The following is a 17616-nucleotide window of genomic DNA, read 5'->3' as shown; positions in this document are numbered from 1 at the left end:
GAAAAATCTTTCCAATCACCAAAACCACCAAACAATGTGGAGGTGTCAAAGATTTTAGTTCACATATGTTTATTAGACCCAAATTACAAGACAAAACATTTATTATTATGTCACTTTACAACTATTTCCAATACATCCTGAATCTGAAGAAAATACAGAGACATTTTCCCAAATATGATGATTTTATTTAGATCACTCATGGGGTTTTAAACAACCTCTAGTTATAATTTACTATTGTACAAACATTATCAATTTGTAATTATTTAAATATAAATGCCAATAAAACATTATAACTTGGTTATAATTCCATTACATTTTAATTCTGATTCTTGAATAACTGATATTTCTTATTTACCTCTATCCTCTAATTTCAAGAGGCATAAGCTTTAGTTATTTTAGAAAGAATAATTTAATAGGACTTTTTTCCTCTTCAAATGTAAATGTGCAGGCATTGTATTTCATATTTAACTTACTTTTTTAACTGCCTCTCGAAATCTTCTTCCTGACATGGTTCTAGGTCAAGAAAAAGAATTGTGTAAACATCCTCCCATTTGGAATGTGTGCAAACTATTCATAAAGGCTTTTAGGAAATGCCAAAAAACAAAAACAAAAACAAAACAAACAAACAAAGAAACCTTAGCCTAGCTCAACACAGAGCAGTAAATTATGTAGGAAGTTGATGGTGTAAAAAAAAAAAAAGCTTAGCTTTTTCCCTTGGCTGGCCTATCTTCAAAGCAAATTCTGAACAGAACACAATTGGACCAAAGAGGAAAATAAAATCAATGAACATCACTGAGAGAAGAAGACTATCACGGTCTGAGGTGTACCTCAATGGTGGCATAAATTCCCTAACAGGTGCAAGGCCCAGAGTTTCACCCCTAGTGCCACAAAAAAAAAAAAAATGACATCATTTTCTATTCATGGGATCAACAGAATATGTCAGTTACATCCTACAGGAATGAGAGCTAGGGCAGAGAAAAAGTGTGATACCTGGCCCTGCCTACAAACAACTTGCCATTTCGCTTTTATATTTGACCCTTTGATAAAATCTTCAATATCTGCTTCTTACCAGGCCCACTTTTACATGCTAATGACTTAATGCGATGGAAAACTTACATTCCCAGAATGGAAGATGACCGCCACGGAGATGAGCAAGGGAGATGACCAGAAGCAGGGCACCCTAAGGCTGAGCAAGGGTGAAAGGGAATGGTGTGAGAGACGGGAGTAGTGGGGGCCCTGATATTGGTGCTGAGGTGAGAGAGCCAGAGCTTGGTCGTCGTTGCTAATGATGATTTTATGTAGTATGACTAGAATTGGCATCTCAGTTAGAGATTTGAGCAAGGAATTTTTAAAAAAGTTAAAAGACTTGGCCATGAGGCCAGCTGGAGAGAATGTGTTTCATACAGAGAGAACCATCAGTTCCAAGTCCTGGAGCCCACAACATGCTTAGTAGGTCTATACAGGCAACCTTGACAGTGACGCAAGGTGAGTGAGCCAGGGTGGAGCAAGAGGGAAAAATCAAAAGAAATCGCCCCAGGGAGCTTGTGGGAACAGGAAGGAGGTTGGAAGGATCTGAGGGATTACCTGAAATAAAATGGGAAAGGACTGGGAGGGCTTGAACAGAGAAGTGACATGTTTGGTTCATGGTTTAAAGTGGTGGTTCTCAAGCTGTGGGTCACAACCCCTTTGGCAAACCTCTGTCTCTAAAAATATTTACATTACAATTCATAGAAGTAGCAAAACCCATTCCTTGGCCCTTGCCTGAGGGAGAGTGCTGATCAAACTCAAATACAGTATCCCCAACCCTGAATAGTCCTACTTAACTCAGGGTCAAGAAGGCCGCCTGGTATTTGGGCAATAAATATGACTATGCAAAATAAAAGTAGCAAAACTACAATTATGATGTAGAAAAGAAAGTAACTTTGTAGTTAGGGATCATGACAACGTGAAGGAACTGTATTAAAGGGTAGCAGGGTTAGGATGGTTGAGCACCACTGTTTTATGGCATGCAATTGGCTGTTGTGTTGAGAAAGGACTAAGAGGAGTAATGAGGGAACCCAAATTGGAGGTAACTGAAATAAGCTGAGTGAATGACAGCCAGATGGGAAATGACAGAAAAGATTGGGAAGAATATAGGAATTTGATGAATTCTTTAAAGAGGAAAAAAGAAAATTCAAGGACTATTTCAACAAACTGCCCTCTGTGGAGATGGTAAAGACTGTAAAAGACACAGGCTTAAAATGTTCTTCTGTACATCGAACCCCTACTCTGATCTACCCAATGGTCAGGACATCCTCCACAGTTGTGTGGAGAGCGGGGACCGACTCTGACATGAACTCTGGTGCCCCTTTTTCACCACCTCCCCTTGGTGGGGAGGCCTGGTGGCACTCAAAGGAAGAATAAGCAGGCTACCAAAATGAGACTTGATATCCTATGACCATATAACAGGGAGAAGGTCGTCCTTGATCTTAGACCTTGGGGAGGGGAATAGGGTGAGAGAGGGAGAGAGGGAGGAATGGGAAGATACAAGTGATGGGATAACAATTGAGTTGTATTCTGAATAAATTAATAAAATTAAATGTAAATTTTTAAAAATAAAAAAATAAAATGTTCTTCTGTGTTTTTAATATCTAAACTGATGTTTTCAAGTGTTTTAATATAATTTCAAGTCTCTCCACTGACATGATCCACTGTACCCTTTTATCTTTGGAATGCCAGGTTTGTGAGTTTTTCACATTTTTATTTTGCCCATTTCCCCCCCACAGCTCAAAAGCAGAGACAGATTTATTCTTCCGAGGCCCCACCAAACAAGTACAAATTATTTGTCACTGTTGCCAAGATGTCAGCAGAGAATTATCTTCCCCTAAGATTTAGTACCAGGGTCATCAAGTTGCCTCAGCAGGTAAAGATGTTTACCCTCAAGCTTAGTGACCCAAGTGCTGTCTCTAGAACCCACATGGTGTAAGGAAAGAAGTGACTCAGTGACTTATCCCATGACTTCCACAAGTATGTCATGGCCCACATGCCCTGCCCAGACACACAAAAACATAAATAAATTATTTTAAAACATTAATTTCACCATATATATATATATATTTTACTATAATTTTTTATAAAGAACTTACGTAAATTCCCCAGGGACAGCAGCTATGGCAACCGGCCCAATAGTAACAATCTGAACATCAACAGTATCTGGATGCCAAGGATGAGGTTTTGTTATCTGAAACCCCAAATCAGGAAAATTATATTAGGAATAAATTACTCCTATCGCTGACAGTCACATAAGCTCTTTAAACAATTTCAAATATTTGAAACTAGTTTTGTTTTTGTTTTTGTTTTTCCACTATATCAGAGGATTCATTGCTAACTATGGTATGGTAACACTAAACACATCATGTGTGTGTTTAGGTCCAGGCCACAGCATGTGAATCTCAAATGCTGTGTTACTCTGAACTTAACAAATGAGCTTTGGTGAACTGGTACTAGGGTCTCACCAGGATACTGCAAGAGACAGACTGTCTCCTCAATCAGTATAGTATGCCATTTGGAATGGTTTAGTGCAGTCGTTTCTATTTTAACTCTTGTCGTGCTTTAAGTTTAGAACTCCCAAGACTCGCTTTATCTTCCAAAGTTCCTCTGACAGATTCTACCATTTCCCATATTCTGATTAGTGGAAATGATCTCTGTCCTTTTCCTCCTTCTTTCTCCTACGATAAGAATTTTAATAGGATATGGGAAAGTCGACTTTTTAAATGCTTACACTTCAGGAATCATGCCTCTGTGAATAATGAGATGAGTTTTTTAACATTGCAAATGTAAAAGAAAAATATTTTCTAAAGTAGTGTTAAGAGAAAATGGCTTTAGCTAGGCAGTGGTGGTGCACATCTTTAATCTTAGCACTTAGGAAGCAGAAGCTGGTAGATCTCTGAGTTTTGGCCTACAGAGTGAGCTCCAGGACAGCCAGGGCTACACAGAGAAACTATGTCTTGAAAATAACAAAACAAAACAAAAATGATTTTAACTTAATGATGCTGCCACATAAGCAAAAGGAATTGAGTTGGATCTGCGGCACTCATATAGAGATAGGCATGGGGGCATATCCTTAATCTTAGCATTGGAGGTAGAGACAGGAGGATCCCTGGGACTTGCTGGCCAGCTAGTCTAGCCTAATTAGAGAGCCCCAGGTCCCAGTGAAAGGACATGTCTCAAAAATAAGATGTGTACTTCAGAGAATAACATCTGAGGTTACCTTGGGTCTCCACATACACTCACACACATGTGTGTATGCATACTTATACATACAAACAAAAATAAATACATATATCAATAACTATGTAAAGAAAGAAACAACTGTACCTAATATAGGAGAACACTGGCTCACGGATTTTCCTGTATGACCTAGATGTTTTCCTCTCTAAAGAACTCTTCGTAGACTACCTTCCTAGAGCCTGAGCAATAAGAGTGTTAGTCTTTCTTCTCTATATTCCAATCTCCTAGTGTTTTCTTAATAATTAAGTAACTTGGTATATTTAATAGTAGTAATTCATTAGAGTTTGACACAGCATTTAAATTTTTTAATATTAAATATTCATGGGGGGAGGGTGGGGGGAGTTCGGGGGATAGACTGGGAAGGCTCTGCAGGCAAAGTGCCAGCCACAGGAAGCAGGGTTCAGTCCCCAGAACTTATGTAAAGGCGCAAAAAGAAAACCAACTAACCAACTCCATGACAGTGTCCTCTGACCTCTACAAACATGCCCCCACACATACACACATGTAATAAATAAGTAGTAGTAGTAGTAGTAAATATATAATGGTAATAAATAACAAATTACCTAAGAATATGTAAGACCTTCCATGTCAGTAGACATTGGCTATTATCTGATAGCTCAGAAACTACAAAGTATGATATTCTGACTTCATTAAAACAACCAAATGCCTTACCTCTCCAGTATGAAGCAGGATTGGTTTAGGTTTATGGCACTCTGTGATTTCTTCAGATGGTTTGCCAAAGAGCTTATCCCGAAGACCGTCCCAAAACTGATCCCCTTCTGTTGTTCCTATTAGAATTGTTAGGATGAATAAGACCCCCCCGTGACTAGGCCTCTGAGGGTGCCATGGCTTAGATAGCATGGCACACAACCATTCTGGACAGTTCAGATGCTCTGTTAAGGCTGCCACTCAGTAGCTCCAACAATTCGAGCAATAGAGGGGGCAGTGTTTTCTGTACGTCACAAAGCAGTAGCGCTTAATTGGACGGCCAGCTTTATTAACAATAACAGAATATATTTTGTGTGGTATTCTCAAAGTTGTATTTATATTAACCTTGCTCATTTAGTTCATAAAGACAGTTTTATATAACCCACATATTTATGAACTGCCTCAGCTTTTTTTTTTTTCCATTTAAAAAATTCAACATGTAATTCCAGCCACCTGGCTTGTGAACTAAAAGAGTAAAACTTTTAGAGCTACAGGGTAAGCCTTCATGATAGTGAATTATTTTTTTGGTGTGATGTCAAGCCACTGGTAGCAAAAAGGAAACTGATCTGGACGTTTGCGTCTCAAAGAATATAATCAAGAAATTGTAAAGACAACTTATCAAATGAGAGAAATTTTTTTCAAATAATTTATCCAATGAGGGATTTTATACAAAAATAATTTTAGGAAAGTTCATAAATCAATAATTATAATCAAAAACTCAAACTTAAAGAAAAGTATATGGATAAACGGTTCCTTAGGGGATGCAAATGAAAGCCACAAGGAGACAGCACTCCACACACATGCTGGCTGGGATTTTCTCTCATTCTCAAGGTTGGTTTTATTTTTTCATCTTTCTTCATTACATTCTTTGCACACTGCTATCACAAAGAAACCATGGGTAATGGGTAACCTGGGGCCATGGAGATGGTGACGTGAGTAAAGTCATTGCCTCCAAAGCCTAAGGGTCTTAGTTCGGAGCCCCAAAGCCCACTGAAAAATGCAGGTGCATGAGTGCACACCTGCAGTCTCAGTAATGGGGAATGGGAGGGAGAAACGGGTGGATCCCTAGAAGCTAGAGGTCTAACCTGGCCTACATGGCAATTTCTAAGCCAATGAGAGAACTTGCCTCTACGAATAAGTGAATGGCACCTGAGGTCCAACATCTCTGATCCCTACACACACACACATACACACACACACACAAACACACACACACACACACACACACACACACACACACACACACACACACTACATTACCAAAGTTTCTTGATATACTGAAATGCCAGAAGAGTTTGTCTCTGCTTGGATTTGAACTAACAAAGCTCAGGGACAAAAGATACCTATCCTTGGCCACCTGGAGTGGCCTGAGTTTAGAAATGGGAACCATAAACACACTGGCTACAGTTAAGCTTCATCAGGAAACAGAAGCCCGAAGCCTCCGAACCTGGAAGCACACATTCCATCCTCCTCCATCTCACCCTGTGTGATACTGAGGCCTGAAACTCCATCAATGGTGCCCGCTGCAAAACTGTAGCCCAGGGCAGGTTTACACATCTTCACCTGAAGGAAGGATCATAGAACAAAACAAGAAAAAAAAAAAAAAACAAGTTCAGCAATAAGCACCAGTGTTCTGCCTACATAGCAAATTCAGTGTTCTCTGTCATACTCACTGTGTGCGTTGCATTGAGCTGGACGCTCACATCTGTTATGTTCACCCATTGGTGAGCTGAAAACACTGGTCCAGTCACTTCCTGGGAGGCAGAGGCATACAGCTCCTAGAAAACCCACATAGGCTCACTGTGCAGAGGAAAAGAACTGAAGAGAGATGGATGCTACCCTGGCACCTAGGATCTTCTGCCCCAGACACTTTGTCTCATTCGCTGCTTGATAACAACCTCACTCTTCTCCCCAAGGTTCTCGTTATCAACCCCACCGTTTCCTAGAACTTGAAACCTCCGAGAACTTAACGTGAAACAGACCATGACCTAAAATCCCTAGCCTCATCCTTGCTGGAGCGGGAGGCCGTCAGCTGGCAGGCTTGGTATAAATTGTCCCTCTTAGGAATCCAGAGTTCTCCAAGGACAGGAGCCAAGCAGTGGCTCAAAGACTTCGGGTCCCTCATATATCAGTTACTCTTTGCCATTAAAACAATATATATATATATATATATATATATATGTGTGTGTGTGTGTGTGTGTGTGTGTGTGTGTGTGTGTGTGTGTGTGTGTGTGTACATATATATACATATATAAAAGGAATTTTTCCAAGTGTGTGGGAAATGTAAGTTTAATACTTTTAAGAATATTGGTGTCATACAATACAGGAAAATCTTAACTTCGGCACAAGCACAGTGACCTGACACCTGGCCCACTTCCATGATAGCCAAGTGTGTGCTTTTAAGACAAGCAACTGGAGCCCCAGCGACAGCCTCTCTCTCCTGATAGCCAGAGAAAGTGTGTCTTGCTGACGAGAGAATCGAGAATTGCTCTGCTCCCAGGCTAATGACAGAAACAAAATATCTGACACTGAAGTATGTCACAGGCACACCCTAAAAAGAATCTTTTAATGTAGGATAATCCACTGATAGAACCACAGTAAATAAAAAGAAACCACAGCCATTAGTCTGCCTGTGGTTATAGATTTTTATGTCTGGTGTTTTTGAAAGGCACTTTTGTTCTTCTTAATGGCTTCTGATACATTTTAGAACTCAGAAGGAATTATCTATTTAAACACAGGCAGATGTGTATGTGTGTGTGTGTGTGTATGTGTGTGTATGCACATGTATGTGTGCATGCTTGTGTGTGTGTGTGTGTACAAGCCATGAAAACAAGAGATTTAACATTACCATGGACATAGCAGTTGGAAGTCATTTCTCTTTCACATTTCCCCTCAGAAATATCTCTGTAGAAGTAGATACAAAAGCGGGGACAGCATGGAAAACAAGCCTCAGCACATTGCTGGGGAGATGGCTCTGCCCATAGTGTGCTTGTTACAAAAACAGAGGATCTCAGTTCCATTCCTAGTCCCCATGCAAAAGACAGGTAGATGGGTGTACAGACAGGTAGAGGGGTGTACAGACAGGTAGAGGGGTATACTTCTATAATCCCAGATTTGGGGAGACAGGGACAGAAGGATCCATGGAACTTGTCGGCCTGTCAGCCTAACCAATGGGTTCCAAGTTCAGAGAGAGAGAGAGAGAGAGAGCCTCTTAAATAACAAGGCGGAGAGCAATTAAGCAGAACACCCAACGTCAATCTTGGGTCTCCACATGCATGTGTACATCCATGTACACACACACACACACACACACATATATATACACATGTGTTCATGCCCCCTCACACCCCAAAGCACACACCTATACATGCATGCACCACATACATGATACAAAAAATGTTAGGAGCAGGTAGAAGTTGGAGTCATTCACAGAGCTCTCATTGCAAACCAGGTTCTTCCTTCAGAGTAATGTTTTCTTTTAAAGAAAAGCAGTATGACCTTTGCCCTTTCAAAGAAGCATACAAACAAACGAGAATTCATGGTGCCTGAGATGCTCAGCTCAGCTTTGTCTCTACAGGCCAAGTTCAGCAGTGGTCAGATGACTTCAGCCAGGCAACGCCTGGAGAGATTTCAGACTCTAGATGACAGTAGGCCCGTGTGAGGCCACATTAACTGAGCACTTAACTGTCTATCTGTCTCCGCACACTCTGGCTTCCTAACATCCTAAAATAGAATGGTTTCCTGCCTGGTTGGTTTTAAATGCACTAGGAAGTCTGGCCAGATCAGACAGAGTCCTGCACAGCTCCCAAGGGCAACCTCAGAAACCCAAGTCTTTTAGACTTCCGGGCCAGTCTGAGCTCTTGTGCCCTCTTCCTTGCAATCATTGTCTTCCTAGTAATTGATGTTTGTGGGTTTGAAAGAACAACACAAAACAGAGATGCAAAGTGCTGGCCTCTGCCTACCTTGGCTCTCTCATAGATGATCCGGCCTATAATTTGTGTGCTATCAATCATATCTTTTCCCGGTCCTCTGGCGATGCACATGCTAGGCTGGAGCAAAGCGAAACAATACGATCATTAGTGTGGAATGGAAAATCACAACGGAATTCGAGCAAATATATTTGCTAAGCCAATTCTAGCATTTCTTTTCAGTCATTTCCTCGGTTTTCTGGTGAAGGCAAATATAATCATGCATGCGTTTGGAGCCCGGGTGATTCTTTAGGTTGTACCTTTTCCAGTAACCTCCTTCTAAAGTTAGGAACAAAATCGAGCATGGTTGAGAGCTCTGCTGTACAGTACACAGGAGGCAACGCTGGGCTGGGACTGGAAGCCAGTCCTGTCCCCTGGCACTGCCTTTTTACTAGCTTATGCTCGCCTGGCACTCCTGCTCTGACTGTCTTACACAGAGATGCGTGTAGATTATGTTAGAACAGTTAGCCATCCTCCACGGAAGAAAACAAACAACTCTGGCTCTATATCCTATGTCTTAGATCAGAAAAGCTAAGATTGATCAAATACTTAAATATGATAAATGTTACAGAGAACATATGGAAAGAAGATATAGGTGAATAACTGTTACAGTCTGAGAAATCAAGAAAAGACCAAAGTAATAAAGAATAGGCTTAGTATATTTGACCACTTATACATTTTAAATATTTATATAGGAGTGACCATATAACTTAGGCTGATATAAAATTGATAGACTGGGGAAGTTTTTTAATGTTTTTGACAAATATTTATAAGACTTTAACATATTAAAGGACTTTAAGGTTTTTCAGAGAGATGAACATTCTGCTTTTATCCATGTAAAGGAGATGACCTCATTATTCTCATGTTTTCTACATCTTCATCTGCTTTAACACTGCCCAGAAAAGCTAAACTCAGCCACCGCAGTGCCCATCAGCAGATGGCCAGTAGGTGTACACAATAGAATGTAACTCAGACAGGAAAAGGGGTAGGAGAATCCCTCCATCTTCTGTTAAGTGAAATAACCCAGGCACACAAAAGCAAACACCACGTATTCTCACTCACTTGTAAAAGCTAAAAAGCCGATCTCATGCAAGAATGGGGTGGAATAGTAGTCACTAGAGAACAGGAAGGGCAGAGAGCAAAGGGGCAGGAAGAAGTTAGACAGGTGTACTAAAACAGTGCTAGACAGGAGTCATAAAATTAAAGAAAAGGGTAACTAAATAGTGGTACTTAAAGCTGAGCATAGTAAAGTTACTTTAGTTATGGATTAGAATGTATTCATTGAAAATAAACACTTCACAGAGAGTGTGGAAATGCAATGTATACCATTGTGCCGATATATATGTGATACAGAGTGCAAATACTGTCTACAAGATTTCTTGGAGTCAGGGAAGGCAATCAAAACATAATTAGAAAGCAATCAATAGTCTAGAAAGATGGCTTAGAGGTTAAGAGCACTGCTTCCTCTTCCAATGGTCCTGAGTTCAATTCCCAACAACCACATATAGATGGCTCACAACCATCTATAATAAAATCTGGTGCACTCCTCTGGCCTGCAGACATTACATGCAGGCATAACATAATAAATAAATAATTCTTTTTTAAAAAAAAAAAGCAACTGAATTAAGGAGGCATTAGAGTCCCCTTATGACTTTTCTAGTTATAAAGGTAAAGTATGATCACTATAGAAAAATATGAAAATACATGAGCAGGAAAATGAAAGCTACTCATAATAGTGTCAAGAGAATAGTCATTAACAATTAAAGAGGTGTCACTTCTTCTTTTACTATAATATTCATTTTGAAAAATTGCCATGATACTGAGTATGCAATATTGAATCCAAATTTATTACTCCACATTATATAAACTGTCCCCCATATCATCCAGCATTCCATCATTTGATAAACTACTGCATATTATTCTATTACAGATTAGTATAATTTATATAACCAAAATGGAGTTTTAAAAGTAACTTTAAATGTACTGCAAATTAATTGTAATGCAATAAATTGACAAATGTGCAAATGAAGAAAAAGGAAAAATTGACTAAAAACAATAACACACCTACAATGTAACTGTTAACCCATGCCGCTCATTAGGTAGGGTTGGAGGATAGAAACAGTTCAACAAAGTAACCACACAATGGGGATGCTTCACTAAGAATACTGCTGCTGTGTGAAAGCTGAAACAGACTTATGTCAATTCTGGGAAAGCACGTAAATTTTTAAAATATATATTATATAACCTTAATGACTAATATACAAAGTTGACACATAGATATAGATATACAATTTCTAAAGAAAATTATAAGGAAAATATAAGTCCTAGAATCCATAAGTAAGTCATAAAAATTGTTTTACAGATGCATGGACAATTACCAGAAGAAGAGCATGATTAGCAATTACTGGGGACTAAAAAGGCAAGTGGTGCTTGGGGTCTTAGTTACTTCCCTATCGCTATGGTAAAACACCATAACCAAGGTAAATTATAAAAGAGTTGAATTGCGTCTATGTAAGAGTTTATGATGGTGGAGAGACAAAAGAAGGTGCCTGGAACAGCAGCTGAGAGCTCACATCTTAATCCACAAGCAGCATAGGCACAGAGAGAGTCAGGAAATGGCATGAGTCTTCTGAAACCTCAAAGCCCACCCCCAGTGACACACCTCTTCCAACAAGGCCACACCTCCTGATCCTTCCCAAATAGTTTCACCAACTGGGGACCAAATGTTCAACATATGAGCCTATGGGGACATTCACATTAAACTACCACATTTAAGGATTTTCAATTTTTACCATTTTGTACAGTCAGAAAGACCAGTTTTTAATTTAAAGAGGAAAAAAGAAAATCATAGGTTTTACAGTCTGTGAGAAATGTCACAGAGAGTATTGGATACAAACTCAAAAACTCAAATATTAGAAGGTAAATTTTTCTTGAACTTCCCAGGTTTGAGGAATTATGTACAACCTCTACATTTGACATCACAGTGGAAATCTGTGACAACCCACTTAAAGTTTAGAGAGTCTGTGATGGTGCTTCAGAGAAGCGCCAGGCCAACAGGTCAGAGTGCACTTAGAAACAACACATTTGTATGTTATTGATGAAATTCAAACATCAAGTAAGCATGCCCTTACAACCTACCCCACCGATGGGACAGGTGCTTTTCTCATTGTCACAAGACTCTCCTGTGTTGTTGCAATGTGGTCCAAGAATGTTGGGTGACACGTCTCCGAGGTTTGATGAAGCAAAGCCTGCTACGAACGGTCCCTGCCAAAATAAATCCATGATCACCTTTTATTCTTGTCTTTAATAATAACTTCCATTAAAAACACACATATTCACTGCACTCATAAAAACTTCTGTATAAACACAGGTGTGGGGGTAGGTACAGCTCAAAACCAAGTATCAGTCCTCAGAAGCCGTCCTCCTCTGTCATTTTTGCTTCCTTGGTTTTGAGACACAATCTCTCACAAACTTGTCATTCACTGGTTAGACTGTGGTGGTTGACCTGTGAGCTCCAGCCATTTGCCTGCCTGCATTGCCTCTCGAATACTGAGATTACAAGCATGCTCAAATTTTGGCTTGAATGCTGGGGATTCAACTCTGGTGCAGGAAGTATTTTACTAACTGAACTATCTCCCTATTCCTCAGGGAAAAAATCATACAGCAATAACAAAAATAGACCATATTCTGAGAATTTTTTTGTTTCTGAAAAGGTTCATGTTACTGTCGATATTCTTATTATTACTGAAAATAATCTAGTTATCGGCAAAAGATTTCAAATGAATCATTCAAAGGCAAACATTCCTCTAACACATATGATTTAAAAAGAAATGCAGAGTACATTAAGTTTCAAAATGTGGAGCATCCATGTAGTGTTTGGTACTTTATCTGAAGCCCAGAAATCTACTTGCCCTTGACATTCAACACCTAGGTTGGTCCCCTGCAAGCTCTTTTTTTTTCTTTCCTTTTTCATCACTTTGCAGTCTGATACCAGCCCCCTCCCTGCTCCACCCAGTCCCACCCTCATGCCCCCAGCCCCCTCTACTTCTTTACAGAGAAGGGGGAGCCCCTAAGGGGTACCAACCCACCCTGGCACATCAAGTCACAGCAGGACTTAGAGCATCCTCTTCCACTGATGTCAGACAAGGCACACCAGCTAGGGGAAAGGGAGACAGACCAGACATCTTCTTGTCTAGTGTTTCTCAATAAACATCTCCAGGTTTCTTAGAGAAAGACATGGATCAATGGCCCTTTTAAAGTATAATTAAGACCCTCTTTTCCCAAATTGCACAGTGGTACACATTAGAATCCTGAAAGCTGGGAAGCTAAAGATGGGAGATCATAAATTCAAGGTCATCCTAGACTATATAGGAATGCCTTCTCAAAAACAGAATAGAAAGAGGAAAGAAGGAAGGTCTTTGGGAGAAGTGTTTTCATTAGGAAAGCCTGAATCAACAAAGCAGTCTCATGGCCTGTCTCCATTCGTGGTTTTATGCTACTAAGAAGGTGTATGATACTCTTATAGCACTCAAAATTAAAGTAAACACCATATTACCAGTTTGATCAAAGATTATTGCATGCTAAAAAGATATGGAAGCACTCTTTCTTAGGTAACTGCTTGTAAATTTATGAAACCTTCAATATAAGAAACATCTGCTATGAAGACCAAATGGTACCTTTATCATTTGAAGCATTTCTGTCCATATTTCCACACATGCATGCACGTGCACACACAGACACACGCACACGCACACGCACACGCACACGCACACGCACACACACACACACACACACACACAAGCATGGATTTCCCAAAGAGCCTAAAAGGGAGGGCCAGATCCCCTGGAACTATAGTCGTAGGTGGATGTGGGGCTTTTGATGTGGGTATTAGGAGCCAAGCCCCATCCCCTAGAAGAGCAGCAAACACTCCTAACCGCTGGCCCCATTTCTCCAGACCAGTGAACTCTTTCCACCCAAGCCTACTTATGAGGTCTGCGAGAACACTTTCTTCTTGAACTTTGAATGGACCGCTCGCTCGCTCAGTGAATCACAACGACGATTTCAGTGACATTAACTCTCACCTGTCCAGGTAGATACCCTTTGTTCTTCTCTTGCTCAAAAAGGTAAGCGGCATAGCCCATGTTGTCACTATTTACGAGGTGGTTGGTGTTGTTCATGCTGACAGGGTGGATGGCAAACCAGCTGTAAAGGAGAAGAAGCTCCAAATTAATCCAGAGATCCCAAGGAGTGGAGCCAAAGGTGGAGCCTTCTCTCAAAGGCTTAAGTCTTGTCCAGCTAATAAATGTATTTTATAAGGCTGACCACTAGCTACTGCACTAATGAAGTACATAAAAGTACCTTAAATTCTAAGCACCCTACATTCAGAGTCTTTCACTGTTGGTCAGATAAAATCGTGAATCATATACCCAAGAATTCTAATCATTTACTTTAAAAAAACACAGAATTGCATTTTCATTAATGTTGTATCACCATTATCATCATGAAAGTTTTTAACAAGTTCCAAGCATGGTCAGTTACCAGGTGATAGTCCTAAATAATTGGATAGACATAGATTTTTGTCCTTCAAGACAGACACAAAGATAATATTATTCAAATCACCCCAATCCAATTCAGTAAACATGTACTGAGGGCTGGCTGTATGCCAAGCACGGAATAAATGGAGCTTTCTCTCGGAGTCTCACAGAAGACAGAGATGTGAACAAATGGCCTTAATATGCTATGACAAATGGTATAAAGAAATGGACATAAAGGCTTTCAGACCACAGATGACTAGCAATTCATCTGAAGGGCATCACAGAGGCAGGAAGAGCAGATTAAGTGCATAAAGGCATAAGAGAAGATGCATGCATAATTCAGCATGTCCTCATGCATAGGAATACCTTGTTTAAATATAGATCCATACAATTTACAAACTAATTACACATCTGCTACTTTCTTTCACAATGCTGGTAGGCTGTTTGCCTCCATCCGCATAGGTGACACAGAAAAGCAAGATGATGGCCCACAGAAGACTGGCTCCTAGGACAGCTCGCCTGGGAGCCTTATCTATTATAAACCAAACCTTCACACAGGTGAAAGAAACTGTTGTGGTGCTTTCCATGTGAAAATTTTCCCACAGAGTTGTGTATTTGAAAATTTAGCCGGGCGTGGTGGCGCACGCCTTTAATCCCAGCACTCGGGAGGCAGAGGCAGACAGATCACTGTGAGTTCGAGACCAGCCTGGTCTACAGAGTTGAGTCCAGGACAGCCAAGGTTACACAGAGAAACCCTGTCTCAAAAACTCAAAAAAAAAAAAAAAAAAGAAAGAAAGAAAGAAAGAAAAAAGAAAAGAAAAGAAAATTTAGTACCTAACTGATGTCTCTGTTTTGGGAGACTACGGGGCTCTCCGGATATGGGGCCAAGCTCACGGACGTAAGGCTAGAGGCCCCTGGCTTGAAGCCCTTCCATCCTGCTCTGCGGCAACATGAGGCCACAGCCGTCCACAGCTGTCACTCTCTGGTGACTTCCCTGCCACAGTGGAATACACTCTGTCAAACTGTGAGCAAAATAAATCATTCCTTAAGGTCTTTCCTTCGGGCATTTGGTCATAGTGATGTGGGAAGCTGGCTAATACAGATGTCTGCTGGATAAAGGCAATAAAGCAGATGAACCAAAACAGACAAGAAATGAGAAATGCTGACTCATCAAGTGGCAGGTTAAGTGTTAGGAGTTTTTCAACTCTTACAGATTCAAACCTATGCTGAAAAATAAAATTTAAACATTTAGCTTACATCCCTACCTAAGTGAAAATGGTACACAAAACTAAACATTTACTTAAAGATTTAGGGTGTTTTAGGACCTTGAGGTTCACTTAAAGTCCTCCATTCTGATAGTAGACGTAGGTTGGAGGTGATGCCATAAAGTTCAATGCGCTAGACAGGTAGCACAGAATTACTCTGGTTGGTACAATGGGGCCTCATGTGGATTAAAAAGAACTGGGCGGGTCTGCTGGAGCTGAAAGTCTCCAACCAGCAAAAGCCCAGTGGTGCTTTATGGGAGGGCAAGCCAATGCAGCCAGCTCTTTCACCACATATATACAAATCTCAATCTCTGTCTCTATCTATTTATCTATCTATCTGTCTGTCTGCCTGTCTGTCTCTCTATTTGTGTGTGTGTGTGTGTGTGTGTGTGTGTGTGTGTAATAGCATATAATATATGATATGCATAATAATAATAATACATAGTGATTGACTTTACAATTCTTTATACAGTAAGTAGTATAGAAACAGAATTGTCACATGTGAAAAATATTAAGAAACAATACACATAGACAAAAATGCAGTCTGTATACTGTTCATGTATTCTGATTGTATTCTGATTTAAACAAAACAGGTAGAACAGAGACTTTATTAGGTTGCCCATATGCCTCAATGGTACAGCATTTACTTAACACCTATGCATACAAATTAGTTAAGCAAATATATAAATTCCAAAACTTTATCAGGCACAGACTGGATATTAAACTCCTTTAGGAAATTGTTTGTAAATAATAAAAGAAAGAAAGAAATTGTTTGTGGGGGCTAGAGAGATGGCTCAGTGGTTGAGAGTACCACCTGCTCTTCCAAAGGTCCTGAGTTCAACTCCCAGCAACCACATGGTGGCTCACAACCATCTATAATGTGATCTGATGTCCTCTTCTGGAGATAAAAACACTCATATACAATAAATAAATAAATCTTTTAAAAAAGGAAATTATTTGTGATATAATTGCAGTAATGTACTGCTCAAATCTAGCTGCTACTTTGCACAGCTGTCCCCTTTTCAGTCTCTTACATGCACCCTTCGGGGACACTGTCTGTGAGCCTGAGTTGGACATCTCAGCTGGGAAGTGACTTTACATCAAGGAGCTAGCACATCCTGTCCTTCCCACCTCCTGCCAGAAAATCCGAGAGACCGAGTGCAGGTCTGCCTGTGAACCTAAGGGAACTGTAGGGAGAGGCTCCCTCCTGTGGCACATGGACTCCGATTCTCTTCAGAGATGCTCCCATGGGATCTGTCTCTGGTGGTGGCTCCAATCCGTGCCTCAGAGTCCTTGCCATGTTGTTGCACATCTGTCTATCCATAACATTTATAACCCTTCTAATAAACTACCTATTCCCTAGTAAAACGCCTAGTGAACCACTCACTACATCCAAATAGCTAGACACAATGAGTTGTAGTTACATATTTTTCTTAAGAAAAATAATCCTTTGCTGACTTATTTATGAATGAAATGTAAGCTATCTGCTGTTGTCTGTAAAATATTCTAGTAAAGCAAACAAAAAAAGAGACTGGAGTAAGGAAACAAAATGGCAGAATATTGCCATTATATTGAAGTTGATTATAGTTAAATGGAGATTGTTGAACTAGTGGCTCTAAATTGATAGATATTCAAACTTTTCCAGTTTAGTTTCTTTTTTTTTTTTTTCATCTTGGCATTCTTTAAAAAAAAATGAGATCTTTGTGCCTCAGACTCCCAAGTAATTCCAAGAATTTCTCTTTTTAAATAATTTTATTTAGTTTTTTTATGTGCGTTGTTGTTTTGCATATATATGTGTGTGTGTGTGTGTGTGAGAGAGAGAGAGAGAGAGAGAGAGAGAGAGAGAGAGAGAGAGAGAGAGAGAGAGAGAGA

At 40.0% G+C, this 17616-nt stretch overlaps 1 protein-coding gene across 5 annotated transcripts in view; it reads right to left on the bottom strand.

Moving 5' to 3' along the window:
• ASAH2 (N-acylsphingosine amidohydrolase 2) overlaps window positions 1-17616 on the bottom strand; it is a 113079-nt gene that overhangs the window by 19726 nt on the left and 75737 nt on the right. For all 5 annotated transcript variants that reach the window (XM_084758003.1, XM_084758005.1, XM_084758007.1 and 2 more), the window contains exons 10-17: window positions 14027-14147; window positions 12084-12209; window positions 8940-9026; window positions 6651-6755; window positions 6459-6540; window positions 4942-5057; window positions 3126-3220; window positions 474-513 (exon numbers count right to left, since the gene is read on the bottom strand). In XM_084758003.1, coding sequence (XP_084614129.1) covers window positions 474-513; window positions 3126-3220; window positions 4942-5057; window positions 6459-6540; window positions 6651-6755; window positions 8940-9026; window positions 12084-12209; window positions 14027-14147 — 772 coding nt within the window. The remainder of the gene's footprint in view (window positions 1-473; window positions 514-3125; window positions 3221-4941; window positions 5058-6458; window positions 6541-6650; window positions 6756-8939; window positions 9027-12083; window positions 12210-14026; window positions 14148-17616) is intronic.

The sequence above is a fragment of the Acomys minous genome (genome assembly GCF_964271855.1).
Source record: "Acomys minous genome assembly, chromosome: 2".
NCBI lineage: Eukaryota > Metazoa > Chordata > Mammalia > Rodentia > Muridae > Acomys > Acomys minous.
The sequence above is the reverse complement of the archived record's forward strand: the minus strand, read 5'-3'. Positions and strand labels throughout refer to the sequence as shown.